The sequence below is a fragment of the Gopherus flavomarginatus genome, chromosome 6, assembly GCF_025201925.1.
Source record: "Gopherus flavomarginatus isolate rGopFla2 chromosome 6, rGopFla2.mat.asm, whole genome shotgun sequence".
In the NCBI taxonomy this organism is placed as follows: Eukaryota; Metazoa; Chordata; order Testudines; family Testudinidae; genus Gopherus; species Gopherus flavomarginatus.
The window spans coordinates 114730765-114752600 of record NC_066622.1 but is presented as its reverse complement, the minus strand read 5'-3'; the positions used below and the strand labels follow the sequence as shown (position 1 = coordinate 114752600).

At 40.4% G+C, this 21836-nt stretch overlaps 1 protein-coding gene across 3 annotated transcripts in view; it reads left to right on the top strand.

Moving 5' to 3' along the window:
* MGMT (O-6-methylguanine-DNA methyltransferase) overlaps positions 1 to 21836 on the top strand; it is a 323107-nt gene that overhangs the window by 253150 nt on the left and 48121 nt on the right. For all 3 annotated transcript variants that reach the window (XM_050959686.1, XM_050959689.1, XM_050959688.1), the window contains one exon: positions 9405 to 9565. In XM_050959686.1, coding sequence (XP_050815643.1) covers positions 9405 to 9565 — 161 coding nt within the window. The remainder of the gene's footprint in view (positions 1 to 9404; positions 9566 to 21836) is intronic.

Sequence of the window (21836 nt, the reverse complement as noted above, 5' to 3'; positions counted from 1 at the left end):
TGCCCTGGGCTGTAAGAAACTATTGCACTGAGGGCAGAAAAGGGGAAATTTTCTGCAGGGCCCCATGGCATCTGCAGCAGTAGAGACATTCTTAAGACCATATTCTTCGGATTAAGATCATAGAAAGTCCCAGAGTCCTTGTTGTTGGAATGAAAATATATTTAATACAAAAATATTTTTCATGTACAACAGGGTTAGTGGTTAAATGAATACATTCAAGGAAATTATGTTTAGGTACTGAAAGAAACATACAATGTGACATGACTAAATGTTTGCAGACCCTTACATTTGCTCAATCCCTAGGGTTAGCAGGATGTCTCAGACCAATGTATGATCTCACATGCCATATGTGCAGCAGTATCAAAATACAGCCAGGTTAGTTAGTAATGGAGTGGCAGCCTTAATTCAGAGATAACTTACTTTAATCACATCTTCAATATGATACAAAAAAATATAACAACAAAATGCTCTTTCCATTGGCACCTTATTGATTTTTCAAGTCTTTATTTTTATTTCTGAATGGACTATTTTATGATTATTCCATTGATATAATAAATATGCAATTATCTGAGTCTACACCCATGGCCATTAGCTAACTTTAGCACACTTATGGGATAAGGAATAGAACTTGCCATTTTCATTCTAGTTCGATTTATTTCAACAACTTGAAATAAAGGAGAATCTGCATTCGCTCCCAGCTCCTTTTTTCAGGCTAACCAGTAGAAGGTGAGGTATTTATTACCAAGTGATAAACCCTAGAACATGCCTGATTACATACAGTGGAAATTAGCATTATATTCTAATGGCGCCTATGGTATTTAATAGTTGCAGGTGCCTGTGTAACATTCTTAGAATGATTTGATCTATGTTTATAAGGATTTTGCATCCTAAGAAAATTGCCATCTGAATCATTGTGGTGTATTATTTTTTATGTGAAATGACAATTCACGGTCCATCTTAGAATAGGATGTAATAGGATGAAATTTAATAGTGAAAAGTGCAAGGTCATGCACTTAGGGATTAATAATAAGAATTTTAGATATACATTGGGGACACATCAGTTGGAAGCAACAGAGGAGGAGAAGGACCTTGGAGTATTGGTTGATCACAGGATGACTATGAGCTGCCAATGTGATATGGCTGTTAAAAAAGCTAATGCGGTTTTAGGATGCATCAGGCGAGGTATTTCCAGCAAAGATAAGGAGGTGATATAAGGCACTGGTGAGACCTCATCTGGAATACTGTGTGCAGTTCTGGTCTCCCATGTTTAAGAAGGATGAATTTGAACTGGAACAGGTTCAGAGACAGGCTACTAGGATGATCCGAGGAATGGAAAACCTGCCTTATGAAAGGAAACTCAAAGAGCTTGGCTTGTTTAGCCTAGCCAATAGAAGGCTGAGGGGGGATATGCTTGCTCGTTATAAATGTATCAGAGGGATTAATATTAGGGAGGGAGAGGAATTATTTAAGCTTAGTACCAATGTAGACACAAGAACAAATGGGTATAAACTGGACACAAGGAAGTTTAGACTTGAAATTAGACGAAGGTTCTAACCATTAGAGGAGTGAAGTTCTGGAACAGCCTTCCAAAGGGAGTAGTGGGGGCAAAAGACATATCTGGCTTTATGAATAAGCTTGATAAGTTTATGGAAGGGATGGTATGATGGGAGAGCTTAATTTTGGCAATTGATCTTTGATTATCAGCAGATAAGTATGCCCAGTGGTCTGTGATGGGATGTTGGATGGGATGGGATCTGCGTTACTGCAGAGAATTCTTTCCTGAGTGCTGACTGGTGCGTCTTGCCCACATGCTCAGGGTTTAGCTGATTGCCATATTTGGGGTCGGGAAGGAATTTTCCTCCGGGGCAGATTGGCAGAGGCCCTGGAGGTTTTTTGCTTTCCTCTGCAGCATGGGGCATGGGTCACTTGCTGGTGGATTCTCTGCAGCTTGAGGTCTTCAAACCACAATTTGAAGACTTCAATAACTCGAACATAGGTTAGGGGTTTGTTATACAAGTGGATGGGTAGGGTTCTGTGGCCTGCTTTGTGCAGGAGGTCAGACTAGATGATCATATTGGTCCCTTCTGACCCTAAAGTCTATGAGAATGTTTCAGTTAAATTTTATTTGACTCATTGAGGCAAAAAAAAAAAGTGATACCACTCAGGAAGCTTTAAATAAAAGCCACACCAATTTGGAATATGGTTAACCACAGTGGCATTGTAATCCCAAACATAGGAATAGGCCTTCTCTGTTTCTCATAATGGAAAGGCATTTAGAAAACTTTAAAAACTTTCATAAGCACATACTAAAATCTAATGTTTCCTCAACAATGGTATTGAAGCCAACTTGCTGTTTACATGTTTGTTTTGAAAGCATTTCTAATTTGCCAATAGTTGCATATGTCTTGGAAGATGCCTCATTAAACTGAACCAGATGGTTTTTATATTTTTCCTCTGTTAAAAACACTCTTTTCCTTTTTATTGTTTCATGTAAAAAATGTAATTCTAAGGAGAATCTAAAAAGGGGTAAGAGAACCTCACCATTCTCTGCTTAGTATGAGCAGGGACACGGTTTTTTACTTAGTTGTGAGGCTTACAGAAAGCAGAGTCAGTAGAACCAGTCATGGAGTATAGTAAAAAGAACAGTATAATACCGCTGTTGTATGCGTAAAGTGGGATGGTAAGACACTAGAGCGAACTAAACCAGTAGTAAAGAGTCCTTTGGCACCTTGTAGACTAACAGACGTATTGGAGCATGAGCTTTCGTGGGTGAATGTCCACTTCGTTGGATACACGAAAGCTCATGCTCCAATATGTCTGTTAGTCTATAAGGTGCCACAGGACTCTTTGCTGCTTTTTCAGATCCAGACTAACAGGGCTACCCCTCTGATACTTAAACCAGTAGTCAATTCCCCCAGCCAGTGACTTTCATGAATGTCTTGTACATTACTGCAACTGAGAATCAAACAGAGATACTTGATCTGTAGGCAGCTGCAGACCTTAGTGGATCCAAAAGGGAGCCTCCTCCTGGCCAAGCGGTTGGAACTGTGCTAAGCTTGTCTCAGCTCTTTGCATGTTGTGCAGCAGCAGCTCAGCCAGTGATTAGCATTGTGGAGATTTTGGCCTTTGGGCTGAGGCACTGTGCGCTTGCTAGTGGAGCAGTGACCAGCAAGTTTCTAGATTTTAATATCAGAGGGGTAGCCGTGTTAGTCTGGATCTGTAAAAGCAGCAAAGAGTCCTGTGGCACCTTATAGACTAACAGACGTTTTGGAGCATGAGCTAGATTTTAATATAACAAGCAAGGAGTTATTGTTTGTGTGCTCTGCTTGCTTGGGAAAATCCAGAGATAATTTTTTGAGCAACCATGTGCTGCTGAACTCGATAATGATTTGGATTTCTGGACTCTGCTGTAGGAAAGTCTTTAGAAGCCCCTCTGTCATAGGTGTAGCTGTTGTGGATACTGTCATGCTACAGTTATGTTAATAAGAGGGAGAATAATGATGAGTAATACAAGACTTCAAAAAAGAACAAGAGTAACTTATTTTTAAATGGACATTTTTGTTACCCATACAAAAAATTAGATTGTTTTAGGCTATGTCAACTATGTTAACTGTCGTGTCATAAATCCTTATTTTAGGATCAAAGTCCATTTAACAGCATTTCATCCATAAATAGTTATTTAATACCGACAGAGAAAGAGTTAAAAAGGAGTTCTAAAGTAGAAATGTACAGGGTAAAGCAGAGGTTGAGATCTTTAGCACGAGCATAAAAAATCAATTTAAGATAAATTTTACTACTATAAAAATTCTGCAAATGTCCTTTAAAGAGTGGGAAATGCTAAGAAATACAGGTCACATTTTAATTCAGTTGGCAGACTAGAAATATAGCAAGAAATGGAACTTGTATTCTCCAAGGATGCTGGACAGTACCTAATTCCATTCGCTAACCTAAGCAAGTATAAGACTTTTACATCCCCAGTAAGAGCTTTGGTAATACAGGAAAATGCAGAACTCTCCTTCTTCCCCCCCCCCCCCAAATGCATTTTAAAGGAATGCTTTTCATTATACTAGTAAGGTTGCAAATAAAATGTGTGGCTTTTTCTTTCGAGGGAAGCCAATGAAATCCTCTAACAGAAAGGCAAAACAGTCTATTTCAGTGAAAAAGTATGAGCAAATCTGCCACACTTGGACACAAGAATACTGTTCTGAAATGCTTTTAAAATGTTTATGCGGCACCTTCATCAAGCAAACATACACATAGACCTTTCCAATTAAACTGACGGTTATTGCTTGTTGAGAAAGCTGTGAAACTCACTGAAATAACGGCCTTTTAGTTTCTTGTCTTGGATGAATATGCTTATTTTATTTTCATGTGTAAAAATAAAAGTTAAGCTTTGTTATGTCGCAGTTCAAGATTCAAGCTGCCCAGAGGTATAGCATAGAACCTGTGGTTACTTTGGCTGTTATTTTGTTTGCTGTTGGCTCCTTGCCACTGGTGGCTGTATAGCCAAGGATTAAGGCCCTTTCCCTAGGGATCAGTAGGGAAAGAACATTAACATAGAGGTTCCCCATCTTTTTGTTTATTCATTGCTGAAGGCTAGTTGCAAACATTTAGTGTAAGAATTAGATGGGCATTTGCCTCCTAAAATTGAACAATAGGCAAGGACAGGAAGAAGCTGAGTAAGGGGAGCATGTATAGAGTGCAGTGTTCAGAAATTTCCAAAGAAACATGAAACACCGAATAAAAGAAATTTCACCTGAGGGAAACATTACATAATTCAGCTCCCCTACTCTGAATTTCTTCTGCTAAATGTTCTGGGGCTTCCTTTGAGTCACCTGTTGAGCAGGGTATAGTGGGGCGAACTTGTGGCTATGAAGTCTCAGAAAGACGCTGGCTGGAAGTTCTATCCAAGCATTGATCCTCTAAAAGCAGCTGCTGTTGTAAAGTCAGATATTTTTGAAGGGTGGTAGTTTCAAGAAAGAAGGGAATGCCACTTTTATACATCTCAGAATGGGAGGGGGAAGTAGAGGAGGGTAAGTCTGGTTGTATAGTTTTTTTGCCGAAAAATGTAGTTTGGGTCAACCCAAAGCTATTTGTGAATTTGATACGCATTTCTGAATAATTCCACACCAAAAAAAATGGAAGGGATGAAGGAAGATGATAGAAGGCAGCAGCCTTTCTTATAACCTTTATCCCAATATTTAGAGCATTCACCCAGGATGTGGGAGATCTGAATTAAATTCCCCCTCCCAGCTCGAGACAGGGCTGTCCGGGGGGCGGGGCAGTGGGGCAATTTCCCCAGGCCCCAGTCCCCGCAGGGGGCCCCACAAGAATATAGTATTTTATAATATTGCAACATTTTTTTATGGAAGGGGCCCCTGAAATTGCTTTGCCCCAGGCCCCCTGAATCCTCTGGGCGGCCCTGACTGGAGAAGGGATTTGAATTTGGATTTCCCTAATTTCAGGAGCAAATCAGAATAATTGGGCTATGATGTATTTTGGAGCAGGGCTCTCTCAATTTCTCCTGTTGCAGCTGTTCCACTATTTATAAATACTGTAGTCACTGGAGCAGGAGCTTGAACTTGGTGAGTGCACCACAGCTCATACAGTCGACACAACAGATGTTGTAATTAAAGTATATTTTTAAAGGGAGAGGAATAATTTGGCAGATCTGTATTATGTTGCTTATTATTAAAAATGGAACTAAGTCTAGATTGTGCCTTTTCGCAAAGCCTCAAGCAAGGGGTGATGCATATACCATAGCACCCCAGCAATAGCCCAGGAGGCATTATGCCTCAGAGACACCCTTCTGAAGAATAATACCATTTCTGTTTCCTACTTACTCCTGAGAGAGAGAGAGAGAGAGTAAGAGGTAGTAATTTTGCTGCTAGTTTATACCAGAAGAAAATTACGACCTCTGTGCCAGCTAGACTGTGCAGGCTGGTGTGGTGGGAGGCGGAGCCAAGACTCTGGCTATTCCTCACCCCCTTGCTCCAGGGAGAGGGATAATAAGTGAGGAGCCAGCACAAGGGTATAAGAAAGTTCCTACTCTTCCCTTACTTCTCTTCATGTTTGAGTAGTCCAAGTCGCAGCCTACCTACGGACTATCAAGCAAGCAGATGTGAACCTGCTTGAGGTCACCAGAATCTTGAATGTGAGTGGTGCCACTCTTGTTATATGGATCAGAGAAGTCCATTAATTTTATGCTGTTGCAGATTTCAAGAGTTTTATTATTTTATTACAATGAAATATACTGAGGGAGTTCCTAGAGTCTCCAGTCATATAGACTGATTGTGCTAAGGGAGCTTGGCCTAGAGAGCTTGCAGTGAAAGGCCCCAAGCCAGCATGTGAATAAGTTTATGCACATAAATAGTCCCATTGAATTAGATTCTTTGACCAATATTTTTAAATCCCAAAAGAATGTAAAAAGTGTATAAAACTTTTACAAAGCACTATAATGACACAACCCTCAAAATTATAGTCTGGCCATATAAATAGGCAGAAGAGCAGCAAGTTAGCATTTAATAGGGAGGCTGCTGGCAAGCTACATGCACAGTTGCATCTTCTTCCATGTCTTCTGCTTTTCTTTTGTTTTCTTATATGCCAAACAATCCATTTTTAACTTGCATTTTTAATACTTTTAACCAGTTGTTTAATCATCTGTTGCATACTATCTCCCTGATATTTTAACTTTCCCACCTTTCTTTCTCCATTCTGCTATATATTTTCTTGCTAATCAGCAATGTGGCCTTCAGTGCTTAACAATTAGTTAGAAAATGACTTGGCATTGGGGAGAATTGCAAGGCCATTTGATCATGCGCAATTCAAACAGATCAGGGTTTCACTTCTGAGAATAAACCCTAAAATAGCTTCTGACTATACGTCATTTATACTATCCAGAGGGAGAGACAAGAGTAGGTGTCTGATTACATTGATATCCTGTTGTTTTCAGTTTCATATGCATTTGTGGATCAAGCACTTGAGGTGGCTAGATCTTGTTGCAAAGGTGCCTTGTGGCAAAAACAGACTTGGAGTCTATTATGTCATTACTGATACATCACACATTTTTCATTTGCTTAGGTTTCCTATTAAAAGAAAATATTTCGTTAAGCGTCTGGTACTTTGGCACACTGGGAAATTGTCAAGGGTTTCCTCCTCAACCCCCATCTGAGTGACTGAAGGGACCAAATAGCCTTGCTTTATTTCCCCCAGTTCTGCTGGGATTTTTCTGTATCTTTATTACTAGTAGGAGGATCCCCCCCACTTTTACCTGCTTTTCACCTATTTCCACCTTTAACGCTTTGCCTTGTAGCCGCCATTCTCCCATCAGAGAATTGGTCCGTTATGTTTGTAGTACTGTAAAGGGAAATACTGTTGAGCCGTGAGTGGAGCTTCATTTTCCTGGGACTGAGCATACCTGCAGCAGAAAACAAGGGGATGGGGATAGCTCAGTGGTTTGAGCATAGGCCTGCTAAACCCTGGGTTGTGAGGTTCAATCCTTGAGGGGGCCGCTTAGGGATCTTGGGCAAAATCAGTACTTGGTCCTGCTAGTGGAGGCAGGGGGCTGGACTCAATGACTTTTCAGGGTCCCTTCCAGTTCTGTGAGATAGGTACATCTCCATGTATTGTTATTATAAACCAGTACTGGAATATATACAAGTGTTCCCTTGTGACAGCAAAAGTACCCTGAATAGGCCATGAGGCAATTTCCAAACAGTCTGTGGTATAATAATCAGAAAAATGCTGGATGGTTTATCAGGAAGGATAATAAACACTGGGTGTTGAAAAGTTTTTGGCAGGCTTAAAGAAGGTGTGGTTGCTCTTTCTGGCATTGATTTGTGATGTCAGCTCCGTATATAACCATTCATAGATTATTAGAAGACTCCCACACATATTCTTTCTCCTCTATGTATTACTGGTGGGGCATGATAATTTTATTAGTACATAAAGACAAATTAATTCTCCTGAACTTTGAGAGACACCCACAAAGGCTTCACTGTCCCATGGTGTTGGATGTGCCCCACCAGGAAAGCTCTTGTAGGGTCCTGGATCAATTTGTTTTACTCTGCAGGAAGTATGTAGATTAGGAAGCAGAGTGACACTCAGGGAAGAACTCCCCACTTTCAACAGCCTACTATGTCCAAATGCTCTGTCACTGAAATCTCAAATTAATATATTAGCTGTGCAACATTTATGCTCGTGTGTTGCTCTTACTCAGCAATCAAGTGAATTGAATATTGTGTAATACGATACTGAACATAATGAAAACAAGACCAGCCAATTTACTGCCCTTCCCCCACCTACACCCTACCCAAACCCCGCATAGTCTTAACAGCAGGAAAAGAAGAAAATCATGTATGTGAAGTGGGGAGTAAATCCTGAAATTTGTAGGCGCCCTCTGCAATATTTGTTACACTCTGACATATTCTGAAAATCTAAGCTGTTGTTTAAAAGCAAACTAATTCTCAGTTGTCTCCCTTCACTTCCACAGTGGAGGGAAGCAGAAACCTGGCAATACTAGCTGGAAGAGGAAAGTGCTGGTTGCATGGAATGCTATTTCCTCTCTCCCACGGGGAGCTCCATGGTGGTTATCGGACTCTGCTAGGTGTCAAGGAGAGAAAATCTTATCCCTAGCACAGCTATAACCACTGGGACAATGTTGAGGATATGTACTTTTACTGTCTTGTTGATGAACTTATGCATTTTCAGTTCTGGTATCCCCTCCACCATCATCCACTGCCCCCACCCTAGCCTGTTGTTTGGGGGTTTTTTTTACATGGTTACATCTGTGCAAGGTGTTCTCCCCTCCGTAGACAATGGATATCCGAACAGGTAAGTTAAAAAAGAAAGTCCTATATTTCTCAGAAGCGTTATTCTTTGTTCACCTGCCATTGTCATTGCAGTTCTAAAAATAGTGAGGAATCTCTTTGACTTCTGATATTCTGAATTGTTTTACATTTGTCAGATTGGTAAAAGGCATTGGAGACAATGAACGGGATCAAATTACTGAAGATTTTAATTAGGGTGCGTGTCTATGTATACTCTCAATACTTTAACAGCTATGAAATACTCATTTTTATAATGCAAATACAAAAATACTATATAGTACACATTTCAGTCTGCCTGCATTGGAAAGTATGTAACAGTAAATATCACCCAGGCTTTTTGCTCCAACTAGACACAGAGCTGTTGCTTTATTGCAATTCCTTTTCTAATTTGATTTTCATTTTTCCTTATGTAGTAGCATTCTGTGTTAGTGTTTATGAGAGGAAAAAGAAGTCCATGTAACATTAACATTTTTCTTCCATTTAATGTAATAAGTATTTTCTCTGTGTCTTTAGCATGCTAAAATCTTCAGCAGCTTGGCTATTAAACTTATTAAACTAATGTTATCACTTTTCCAGCACTAAGGAGGCCTCAGTTACTTGTGAGGTATGTGAAGGCCCAGAGGAAATGACAGAACCACTGAAACAGTGCACAGCCTGGCTTCAGGCCTACTTCTGCGAGCCCTGGATGACCGAGAAACTTCCTATGCCTCCCTTTCACCATCCAGTTTTTGAACAAGGTCTGTAACCAAGTAATACTTAGTATTTCGTGTAAAATGTTTTGATTTTGATTAACTATCACTTACATCACATTCTCATTTGGACTACACCAGTGTTGGACATTTTACATTGCTCTAAATAGAGGCTGCATGTAGTGTACTGTAGCTACCAGGGTTCGTAATTTCCAATTGCTCCAAATAGTTGTGTTAGTTTTGGCACAGGTTTCCATAATTCTTGGCAAAGACAGTAAAAATGATGCAGTTCAACTCTTGACGTTTGCTGGCTGAAAGGTTTAAATACAAACACATCTGAATGGCAGTAAATTTTTCAATAAGCCTATTGTTAACTTAAACTATCTTTTTGCCAACAACACAGGGAATGAGACTTATAAATGGACAATTAGCCAGTTCTATAAACACAGTTGGTGATAGTTACATAACATTAGGTAGCTATATTGTATCTTTTTTGATCAGTTTTAAAACTAATTCTCAAAATTATTACAAGATGTTTTAATTTTTTTAGTAGGTACAAAGAGCAAGTATTGTTACCCAAGTAGTAATAATATCACTCACTCACAAATTTAAAAAAACACATTGCTTAAGAGAGAAATTTCCCCCTTACCATATTCCATTTATTGCTTCTTTTTTTCCCCAAGATATGAAAGTCAATTACATGAAGTGAAATTGTCCCCAGTAAAAATCACAGTAGTTTGCTTTCTGCAGTCGCCTCTTTCTTGTCTCCCCATGAAAGTAATCTTTTGACTGTGAATAATATGTACATTTTAAGGGAATTGTTTTTTAATTAAATATATTTAGAATGCTTTCTGAGAAACTAGGTTCCATAAGAACATATTTATTACTCAAAAAAGGGAACTAGTAGCCTTGATGTTGATGTTTCCAATATAATCTTATCTTCAATAATGCAGCCATAAGGATTCCAGTTCAGGTATAAGGGAAAATATGCAGTCTTTTTCCCTCCACTCCATGTTTTGCACAATATGCGGCCAGAATGTAGCAAGTACCACTTTGTGAGGACAGAACAGAGGTGCCACTAGAAATGCCCATGGAGTTTGAGTCTGGGCAGGGTGGTGTGACCTACCATGTCTTCCTTTGTACTACGCTGTGCTAGAATGCAGCACTGAAGGAAATACAGTGTGTCTCTCCAACACATCACAGCATCTCCTGCTGTGCTGCTCCACATTTAGGAGCCTTAATTTGGGCTATAGCATGTAGGGTCTTATTTTCAAACATACTGTATTGCATACATTGCCTATTTTGCACCTACAAAACATGTATGCATGCACATGTAAAACAGACATTGTCATGCACAAAGTAGATAATTGTTCATGCAATTAGTCGCACTTGCACAAATGAATGCATATGCATATTTCGTGGTCACAATTTAGGCGTCTGTGGTTGCAAATTTCACCTATTCATTATTGCTTGTACTTTTTATTCAAAAATCATTCAGCTTTTTCTATATGATGCTTTCTTTGTTACTTTTCTGACTAAATGCAGCTTTGACTTTAAAAATGAAATTTGGCAAATGGTTGTTCTATGGTGTGATTGTTTTTAGAAGGGGAAAATAATTTAATCACTGTATATAGTGACTCTATAATGCAACAGCTGAGATTGTTTTGTTATAGGACAAGTATTGAGTATATAACATTTTAAACTTTTTTTCTCATCCCCTTTTTGTATGATTATAAAGGCTTAAAATGGAGATAATACAATATCATATCAGTAATGCACATTTTGTACTCGATAAAAAAGTTTTAATTCAGAGATATTTGAATCTGTGTGGTTTATGAAATGGAGATGTAGAAGTTCTTTATATCATCCATATTTTAAAAAGAAAATTTGGGTGTATACAATAGACTGCTACAAACTGCAAAAACATTGGATTAAAAAATGTCCAGTCAGTGTTGTGCTGCTTAAATGTAGCTGTTAAGCCCATGGAATGATCCCCTGAAAAAGTGCCACAGATTTTCCACGTGTTGGAATGGAGTTAAGCACTTTGACATGTCTCATTGCTGTTTAAAAATCTTTTAATATAGATCAGGGTTGAGGTATACTGGTGAAGCAGGGAGGAGAAGCTTCCACTGCTGCTGTTCTTCCTGTATCTGCTCTTTGAATAAATAAGGTATTTTAGTCTCCAGGACCATCAACCAGCAGCTTTCATAAGCACTTTAAAATAAGCCCTTGTACCACAAAACTCTGCTGGTCATGATTTACATGAGCAGAAAGCTCAGGATTGAAACTTTGAGCTTGGTTAATGAAATATAATAGTTCAAAATTAATAATTACAGATTTTATTTTAGCTACTGTTTTCAGGGTCCAGGTCCTGCAGAAATTTGCCTTCATGTGTGATGACCCATGGTAACTTCATGAGCCTCCTGGGCTGTTCTCCCACAGAGGCTACTCCAACAGCCACAGAATGTGAAATGAGGCATTCTGAACCACTCCCTTCCCACGAACAGCAGCTCTGATTTTGCTAGCCTAATTGCTCTATGGCAATTATGTCATTGTCAGTATTATTGGGAGAGTTCAGAGATCAGCCAAGAAGAGAAGAAGAAAGATCCACTGAGTTAAAATACTAATTTGGGCAGGAAGGGAGAATAAGCTGTCTCCTCCTTACTGATTTTTTCCCGTCTCCACTCTCTAGCAACAGCCAAGTAGGAGAGTAAATCCAGTAAAAAGCTGAATTAATTTCTGCTTCATATGTAGCCTTGAGTAGGGGGGTTGCAGGCCTTGAGAATTTAGTACTACAGGGTAGAAGCAAAGTTCTCATATACAAGAGTTCTGCTTCTCCCAGGTGGGTCTGCAATTCTTAGCTATGGAACAGGTGTGACTTTTTGGAGGTTAGGGCGTCTGCAGCAAGCCTACTTTTGGTTGGCCTCCCACTGAGCCTGGATTGTAATGTTTAGTGACCTTCTATACTACGAGTTTAGTTTTTGGAACTCTGAAAAAGATTTTCATCATTTTAACATGTGCAGATCCAGGTTTTTTTAATTTAGTTCAATTATTTGTTCTTGGACTAAGACCAGGTGTGCACATTTTATGGTAGAAAAAAGCAAGCATATAAAGGAAATGCTGACACAGACTTAATTGGCCAAACTGCACTGATGTGATACCTTTCTTTATGTAGTCTCCTACTTTCTCTTTCTCAGTGATCATTTCATACAATATAAAAGTATTGTTGGAACAAATGGGAGAATGTTGTGTTGAAGATGTATTATAACTTCAAAAAGGTAATATTTGTAGATAGTTATTTAAGTAGGAAAACTAAGGTAGTAAAGTGTCACACGGAGGGGTTTTAATAGGGTATGTTGTATATTTCAGCTTATTTGTGAAGGCTGTCTTACACCAGAGCTACAGAGTTGCTCAATTGAGATTTAGGTATTTGTTTATGTTCTTTACATTTGCATTTGAAAGTGCTAACCGATAGCTCTAGGCACTTTTTTAAAAAATTGACAAAAGCAGAGGAATAATAATCCAAAACTGTGAAGACTTGATCATATCAACCTTGCAGCATGCACGGATAGTCTGTGCCTTTAATAGATTAGGAAACAATTGAATTCCAGAATTAAAGTCCACCACCAGAGAAAATGCGCTCTTTTCTTCTAAACCAGTGGGCTGTTATCGCACACACCTCTGATGACCATAACTCTAGCAGTACAACGTGGTCAGAGGACATAGTCTCTCAGCTGACTTCTATCCAAAATATTTAGGGCTTTATACATTAAAAAAAATTAACATCTTAAAACTCCGCCAAGAAATGCAGAATACGGAGCACCAGTGTATTGGGTGATGCTTTTGGCATGCAGCATACCCAATAAATGAGCAGAATTCTTCACTAACTTATGTTGATGGATGGTGCCATGGCGTAGTCTCACATGAAGAGAATATTACAGTAGTCTAATATTAAGATGACAAAGTGGAAATAATATTAGTAAAGTGTGTCTGTGAAAGAAGTTTTCACTCTTGTTACTAAGGGCAGATTGAAGAAAATCGCCTTGGTCACAGTGGTTTCCAACCATGCTTATTCCTCCAGACAACACTGTCTTACTGCCAGAGGTGTTGAGCAGCCGCTGTTCTTGTTGCTGTCTGTTTCAGTAGGGAGTTATTTTGTGCAGTTACATTCGGCCCAGATGTCTCAAGTTGGGCACTCAGAAAATGAGGAAAAGACAATAGTAGCCAACATTTTGATTTGCTTAGTATCACATAGGAAAACTAACAACCCCCTCAGCTCCCCAGCTGCTTCCCCCTGCCCCCTCTTCCTTTCTTTCCTATGACTGCAAGGGTATTGACAGGTCACTTCACTTTGGTACCTTGAAATATATGTTAACTGCTTCCGCTAAACCATCTGTTCAAATCTGATATTTAGCAGTGACACTTTGGGTTAGTTTCCCAGACCTGAAGAGGAGCTCTGTGTGGCTCGAAAGCTTGTCTCTCTCATCAGTAGAAGTTGGTCCAATAAAAGATATTACCTCACCCACCTTGTTTCTCTAGGTAGGCAGGGCATGGCAGAGGCAGGGATAGAACCGAGTTCTTCTGTATGTCATTTGCCTGCCTTAACCACAAGAGTATCCTTTCACTTTCTGCAGTCCTCCTGCCTTGTTTTGTGCACACCTTCCAACTTCTAGAGTAAATGAGGCAAACATCCTAAAATCAGCATCATTCACCAAACCCCTCCCTTATGAGTTGTCTGAGCACCATCCATTCCGTGCCCTGAATGAGGCAGGGGTCCTATGAAAACACAGTATGCAATCTCATAATTAAGCTATCAGAACACATATGCGCAAGGGGGATGAATTACAGTTGCACAGGCAATATAAATTCTGGCGTTTCCTAACTTTCAAGTACTGACTTTTCAACCTAAATGGTGTTATTTTAATGCTGTTTTTAAATGTAATTTCCTACATTATTTAAAAGGAAAAAGGTAAACTAAATTATATTATCTGAAGATGTAACAACTTCCTCTCCCATTGTGCATCACAAGTGACAGGGCTTCAACGAAGAACATTCAGCATTGCAACATAGTTTGGGCTAATTACATTAACTGGCAGCAGAATTTAAGTGTTATCCCAGAGGGGTTCCTGGCCAATGGGAGCTGTGGGAGCAGTGCTTGGGGCAGGGGCAGCATGCATAGTGGACCCCCTGGCTGCCCCTATGCATAGGAGCCGGAAGAGGGCATTGCTACTGCTTCTGGGAGCCGCGTGGAGCGGCCGCTGACCCTGCTCCCCAGCTGGAGTACCAGAGCGGAGCCATGCCACTGCATGTGGAAGCTGCATGGAGTAGCCCCTGACCCTGCACCCTGGCTGTAGCGCTGCAGCGTGGAAAGCCCCAGACCCCGCTCCCCAGTGGGAGCTCGAAGGCCAGCTTAAAATGGCTGGTGGGCCGTATTCAGCCCTCAGGCCATAGTTTGCCCACCCCTGCTCTGAAATCATCTGCCTAAATGGAACATATTTCTGCAAAGAGCTGACAGCAAGTCTCTATCCATGGGGCCTGAAGGCTCCAACGTGCCTGTACTGCCATACTTACCTGCATAGAAAAAGTAAGCAAAGTGCAAAAAAGGAAAGATTTGTTGGCAAACGTTACCAGCTTTGCCTGTTACTTTGTGGTATGCTCATTTATTAGGGTTACTCTTCTGGGGGGGAGGAGAGTACTGTACTTCTATCAATGTACTGTATGTGTCACTTGTGTTTTCATATGGAGCTCTACTTCTCCCTGCTGAAAGTTCCCTCCCAATGGAGCTATCCTGCAGAACCTAGATTCCCCAGGGCTGGGTTCTTCCAGCCTCAGAATCAGATGAACACACACACATTAACAGAGCGCATCTGAGAGGACCGCGTTAATCAGTGCTCCCAAGCTGATTCCTTATATGTCCCTGGACTCAGTAGGCTGGGTCAAGCAGCACCTCCAAGCTGCCACCCTCATATGTCTCAGGTTCAGCACGTCCCTATCCCCACTTTCACGTTACAATTGTTCTGGCAGTAACCCACTTGATGAGCAAACCCTACGGGATTTTTGGGCGCTGCAGGGATGTTTTAGCTTAGGTACAAGGAGCATTGCTGCAAAGCAAGTGAGGGAACCAAAAAACACCCACGGAGGGGGGAGGGAAGGCAGAGGAGGAAGAGAGAGGCAACCAGGTTAAACATGGAAGTTATTTATTGCCAGATAATAACTATAGGGGAGCCAAACAAACAAAACCATTATAATATTCTCTAACTTAAACTTGATTATAAAAGTCAGGTTTAGAAAACTATAACTGAAAACACAAGTCAGATCAGAAAGCTATACCGAGAGAGAGAGAGAGTCAGGTTCTCACCACTCCATGAAGCTTGAATCGATTGGGGGTCCCAGGTGCTGATGGAAGCTGAGGGTCCAGAGTGCTGGAGACAGGCAGAGCTCCCAGCATGATCAGTCAGGAGAAGATGAAGTCCCAGTGGAACTGATGCAGATTTTGGATTCAGGCATCAGAAATCTTACTTGAGCATGGATAGGGGTTTTTGTAGAGAAACAACAATGGTTCAAGGGAGAACCCTAGATTTGTTTACGTATAAACAAAGGAGAATACCAAAGTTGTTTTGTTCAGGCTAGGCATGTGAGCTGATCATTCCTGGCTTTGGGCGGTGTTGGTTGGAGGGAGCTCACAATGTGATTAGGGAGCTTGACTATTTTGGATACCAATAAAGGATTTATCCCTAGAATTAGTCTAACTACTGAGCTGGGTGCATGCAGGCGTGGGTTCATTAACATCTGGAGCAGAGATCCCCCATCATGCAGTGCTTCCCTGCTTTTCTGGCCCCAGAGTTCAGTGCAGTTCTTGCCTTGGAATCTCTGTTCTCCATTCTGTATATTAATGGAGATGTCTCCTTGTCCCATCTTCGATGCCAGTGACGCTAGGGGAATTTCCTCAATTCTGTCATCCTTATCCCAAGGGTTTAGGTGTCTCTCCTACTGCCTTTTCATTGCTTTTTGTAAGTCTTTCTTCTGATGAAAATTTGGTTCAAGCAGAGGCTGGGAGGGGAGGTCTTTCATGAGTCAGACAGGCTGGGTACTGCGCCCTGGTTCCCCAAGGACACAGAGCTGCAAGGTAACAAACAATTAGTAGAAGGACAAAGACAGAGCTAGAAAAGGAATGCATGCTTACACTGCAGGTGAATTTAATGTCTGTAATATAAAGGAGTTTTGAATTCAAGAAGGTATATTGGTAAAATACTGCCTCATCCATATCGCTCTTACTCTTTCTCAGGACCTTTTAGATAGAAATATCTCAATTCTGTACATAGGCCAATAAGCAAAAATCATCTCTGTCCTATCCTGAGCACTTCCTCTGTCTGAGAAACTTAAGTCAAAGAGGACAGCTCAGTTAACCTGACTATATTCAGCTCACAGTGACAACAGTATACACTGCATGAAATGCTCATTATCATCAGAAAAAAGCTTTCTTTCACTTTTTTTTTGGGGGGGGGTGCAGAGGGGATAGTCATTTTATAGTTATTACATCATAGTTGTGAAATTTCACTTTTTTGCTAGCTGGAGGTGGGATTTGTGCTACACCCGTTTTACATGCACCAGTTCCTATTGCTTCTGCATATATTTGTTGAACCTCTTATTTCAAAAGGACCGCTAATGGAAATCCTGCCACATGAGTTATGGGAATGTACACTTTTCTGTGTAAATGAATTAATTTTCTCACTGTGTACCTCCAGTGGAAGGCAGTGTGTATCTTGGAAGTTATTCATATGGTAACTAGAAATGAGAATGGAACTGTTAAATGGAATTGTCACTTGAGCACAGCATTATAAAATATGCCTCTAAAATTGAAAGTCCATCTTTTACCACCATGGAACAGTGTTAATAGTCCCTTGATCATTCATTCTTCTAACCCCTCACAGGTGGAATCTAGCAGCACCTCTTTGTTTTACTGCCATGTTGCAGAAAATGATACTAAACTTTAAAAAATCTGCCACTCTGCTATAAGGCAACACTGTAGGGTGGGGGAGAATGCTCTTGTAACTCTGTTTGGGAAGAGCACTTGCGCACAAAATTTAAATTGCCAGAGGTCTCATGTTCTCTAAATATAGTTTACAATTTACAAGTTTTCTGAAGATAATGGAGCTATCTCCTCTATCAGTTTGTTACTTAACAGCTGATTCAACATCACATCAATTTTTATGCTCAAAAACTTGTTTATTCAAGACTTTAATTTGTACCCTTAGACTTACATTCCACTGTACATCCAAAAAAGAACATTTTTATGTCTGATGCTTGCAGTCCTTTACTTTTCCAATGTATAAAGACAGACACACAAATGAAAACTGATTACTAAAATAAGAAAAGCATTTATAGTATTGTGGTCAATAGAGATCACTTTCACTTTGCTTTAAATGAAAGCTTGTAAAAAATTGTAGACTTTGCTGAGATATTACTTAGTGAAGTTAGAAGGTTTTAAACCTTGAATGCAAGTTTATTGATTACACCAAGGAAGTGACTCTATACTCAAATCAAGTAGGAAAGAAATAGCTGATTAATATGTAAGTCTTTAAACCTTAGAGCTATTAAACTAATTTTCAGGGGTAGCAGAAGCAGAAATCTAAGTCTAAGTCCAAAGCTACAGTGGGAAAGATTGTGGGGGTGCGGGGGGAGGGAAGAAGAGAACTGATTAAAAGAATAGGAATAGATGAAAAACACCCATGAATTTGAAAACAGCAGTACAGACTGTCAGATGTCTTGAATCAATACACGGAGGTCACAGCATGACAAGCATGAACAGTTTATATAGTGGAAAATATAAACTTATATTTTGGTGATTTGGAATCAAGAAGGAAACAGGAAACACTTGAGAAAGAGAGAGACCAGGCAGAAATGGGGAAGTAAGTTGAACTATGTATAACTTAACTGAGCTATATGAAACCTAGATCATTAACAGAGTAAGTGTGTAACAAGAACAGTAAAATACATCTAAAACATTAACTGAAAGGTTTTTTTTATTTACTCCTAGAGCATTGGTAAACACCCTTATCAATGTAGGTTAATACTGCCAGAATATGAAAATTTTACTACCTTTTGACCTGTTGTTGTTTGTAATTCCTATAGTGATTGCAATTGTTGAGGTACCTGCATATATAATAATCTTTAAGCCTATATAGCTGTATGTGTCACCTAACTGTACTCCCCTATTTAAAGTAGGCTGCACTTAATTTTAGATGACTGCTCTAGTAATGTGTTCCAGACTCAAAAAAATGTCCATAGGTATTCTCTGAAAATATGCAGACTGTGGGCTTACTACAGCCATAGAGCACTGGTCTAGGACTCAAAAAAACTGGATTCTGTTCCTGACCCTGCCACTGACCTAGTTGGGCCAGTCATTTCACCTCTTTGTGCCTCAATTTCCTTATCTGTAAAATGTGGATAATGATACTGATCTCCTCTGTAAAGTGCCTTGAGGTGTACTAAGGAAAAATGCTATATTAGAGCTAGGGATTATTCATTATTATTTTTATTGTCCGCAACAGTGAAAGGATTTGTGACCAAACCTCCAACTTCTACGCTTTACAAGTATCAGCGAATGGGACATACTTTACGTGGTTATCTACTAGATGTTGTGCCTAATTGGTTGCAAAATGGTATTAATACAGAGGACAGTTAAGGTTTTTGTGACTGACATTAACTATATATCTTCATACTTCATTTTTAATGTGTAATCTTAACTTTGAATTTGCAGCCTAATGTTTGGGGAGGGTAATAAGAAATGTAGAATTTTTAAAGGTTTTCTGTTAAGTGATGATAAAATTTTACTTCATCATAACCAATATTTTGACTAGGAATTAATTACCTTTTAAAAATTTCTTTGTGACTATAATCCTTGTGGAGTTTGCAAGTTGTACGTGGGCTCTAGAAGCTCTTGCAAGCTGTGGAGGTACTGTGAGAAGCACTGCAGGGGATGCAGCACTGAACAGGTTGTGGTGGTATTAACCAAGTGCTGTGGCATGAGACTTGAAGAGCAGGGTAGCAAGCCAGGTATTGTGGGGTTAGCTGGAGGAAGAGAGTCTATTAAAGCAAGACTACTGTATTCCAGCACATTTGGAGTTTTTAGGCCAAACCTTTCTGTGGAGAAAAGTGCATATTTAATTGGGTAACCTTTTAAATCACTTAGTTCTATGTTGTTTTTCTATCTAAGCATTCTAAAATTAGTCATATAAATATGAATTAGTGGTGAAAGTCAAATTTCATGTATTCTTCCTTCTTTGTTATATTTTAATATTTGCAAATTGATTATTAAAGTGCAGATAAAAATGAGCCAGACCTCATGCAGTGAACCTCACTAACACACTAATGCCAGTGAAAATAATATGACATAAATAAGGATGTAGTATACCAAGTGCAAATTAGTGATGTTTGCAAATTTAGTGGCTGTTGTGGATGATCCATTGATTGAGAAATTACCTGATTTTATAGATAAAAGAGAAGTTTAGTAGGTCTACCATACTTGGACTTCAGTAAAGCATTTGACATGGTACCACATGGGAAAATATTAGTTAAATTAGGGAAGGCAGAGATCAGTACAAGTATTGTAAGATAAATAAGGAGTTGATGAAAGGGGAGAGGGCAACAGGTTTTGCTGAAATGTGAATTATTGGACTGGAGGGAGGTTACTAGTGGAGTTCCTCAAGGATCAGTCTTGGGACCAATCTTATTCAATGTTTTAATTAATGCCTGTGCACAAAAAGTAGATGTTTGCTAATGAAATTTGCTGATGATACAAACTTTGGAGGCATCATCAATACAGAAAAGGATTGGAATATTACACGGAAAGACCTGGAGTGACAGAAATGGGAAAAGGCAAATGTTATCCTAGGATGTATCATCAGGCAAGGCATTTCCAGTAGAGATAGAGAAATATTAATGCCGTTATACAAGGTACTAATAAGACCTTATTTTCAGTACTGAGTACAATTCTGGTCACCCATGTTCAAGAAAGATTAATTTAAATTGGAACAGGTGCAGAGAACAAGTATGAGGATGATCAGAGGAATGGAGGGACCTGTCTTATCACTGGAGACTGGAAGAGCTTGGCTTGTTTAGTCTAGCAAAAAGAAGACTAAGAGGGGCTGTGATTGCTCTCTAGAATTAGATTAGGGGGATAAATACCAGGAAGGATGAAGACTGTTTGAGCAAAGGGGCAACGTTGGCACAAGAACTGATGTAAACTGGCTGTGAACAAACTCAGATTGGAAATTAGAAGAAGGTTTCTAACCATCAGATGGGTGAGGTTCCGGAACAGCCTTCAAATAGGAATTTGGGGGCAAACAACATACTAAGTTTTAAGAGAACTGGACACATCTCTGAGTATGACTGTATGAGGGGGTTGCTTGTGATGGTAGGGAGCAGGTCTCACTAGCCCTGGAGCAAAATTCCAGTTTGTTTTATATTCCTTCATGCTTTGGGGTTACAGCATGCCACCTGCAGGAGTCAGCAAGAGACTTTTCTTCCCACTGGGTTGTGGTGGGTTTTTTTAAATCTTTCTTTGATACATCAGGGTTGGAGAGATGATATTGGACAGGGTGGGCCTAGGCTCTGAAGTGACACTAAGCAGTCTCTCTCTCAGGTGCTTAGGTAGTTGGTTTACACTCACATGTTCAGGGCCTAACTGATGGCCATTTGTGGTGTTGGGAAGGAATTGTTCCCCAGGTCAGACTGGCAGTGACCTTGGGGGTTTTCACCTTCCTCTGCAGCATGTAAGTGCGGGTCACTTGCCAAGATTATCTAGGTATGTCTCTGTGATGTTTCCCAGAGGTAACCAGGGTTGTGGGCAGAGGTGAAAGTAACTTTCAGGGCAGGGCAACCAGGGTCCTGAGCAAGGAGGGGGATGGCTCAATCAGAAGGGGCAGGGCCTAGGGCAGAAGGGGTGGGGCTGGGGCCAGACTTCCCCAGCCAACCCTTCCGTGCTGCCTGGCCCATGCCGCCAGGCCTCCAGTGGTGACTTAAAGGGCCTGGGGCTCCAACTGGCATGGCAGCTGGGAGCCCCAGGCCCTTTAAATCACTGATGGATTCCCACGACTCCCAGCCACTGCCATTACCCCAGGGCTCTGGTAGTGATTTAAAGAGCCCCGGGCTCCCAGCCGCTGCTACCACTACCCTGGGGGTCTGGCGGCGATTTAAAGGGCTAAGAGCTCCGGCCACTGCCAGGAACCCCAGGCCCTTTTAAATAGCCAGGCCCTGGAGAGGCAGCCCTTTTTGGCCCCCCTCATCAGCAGCGCTGCCGGTTTGTCCTGGCTCTTAC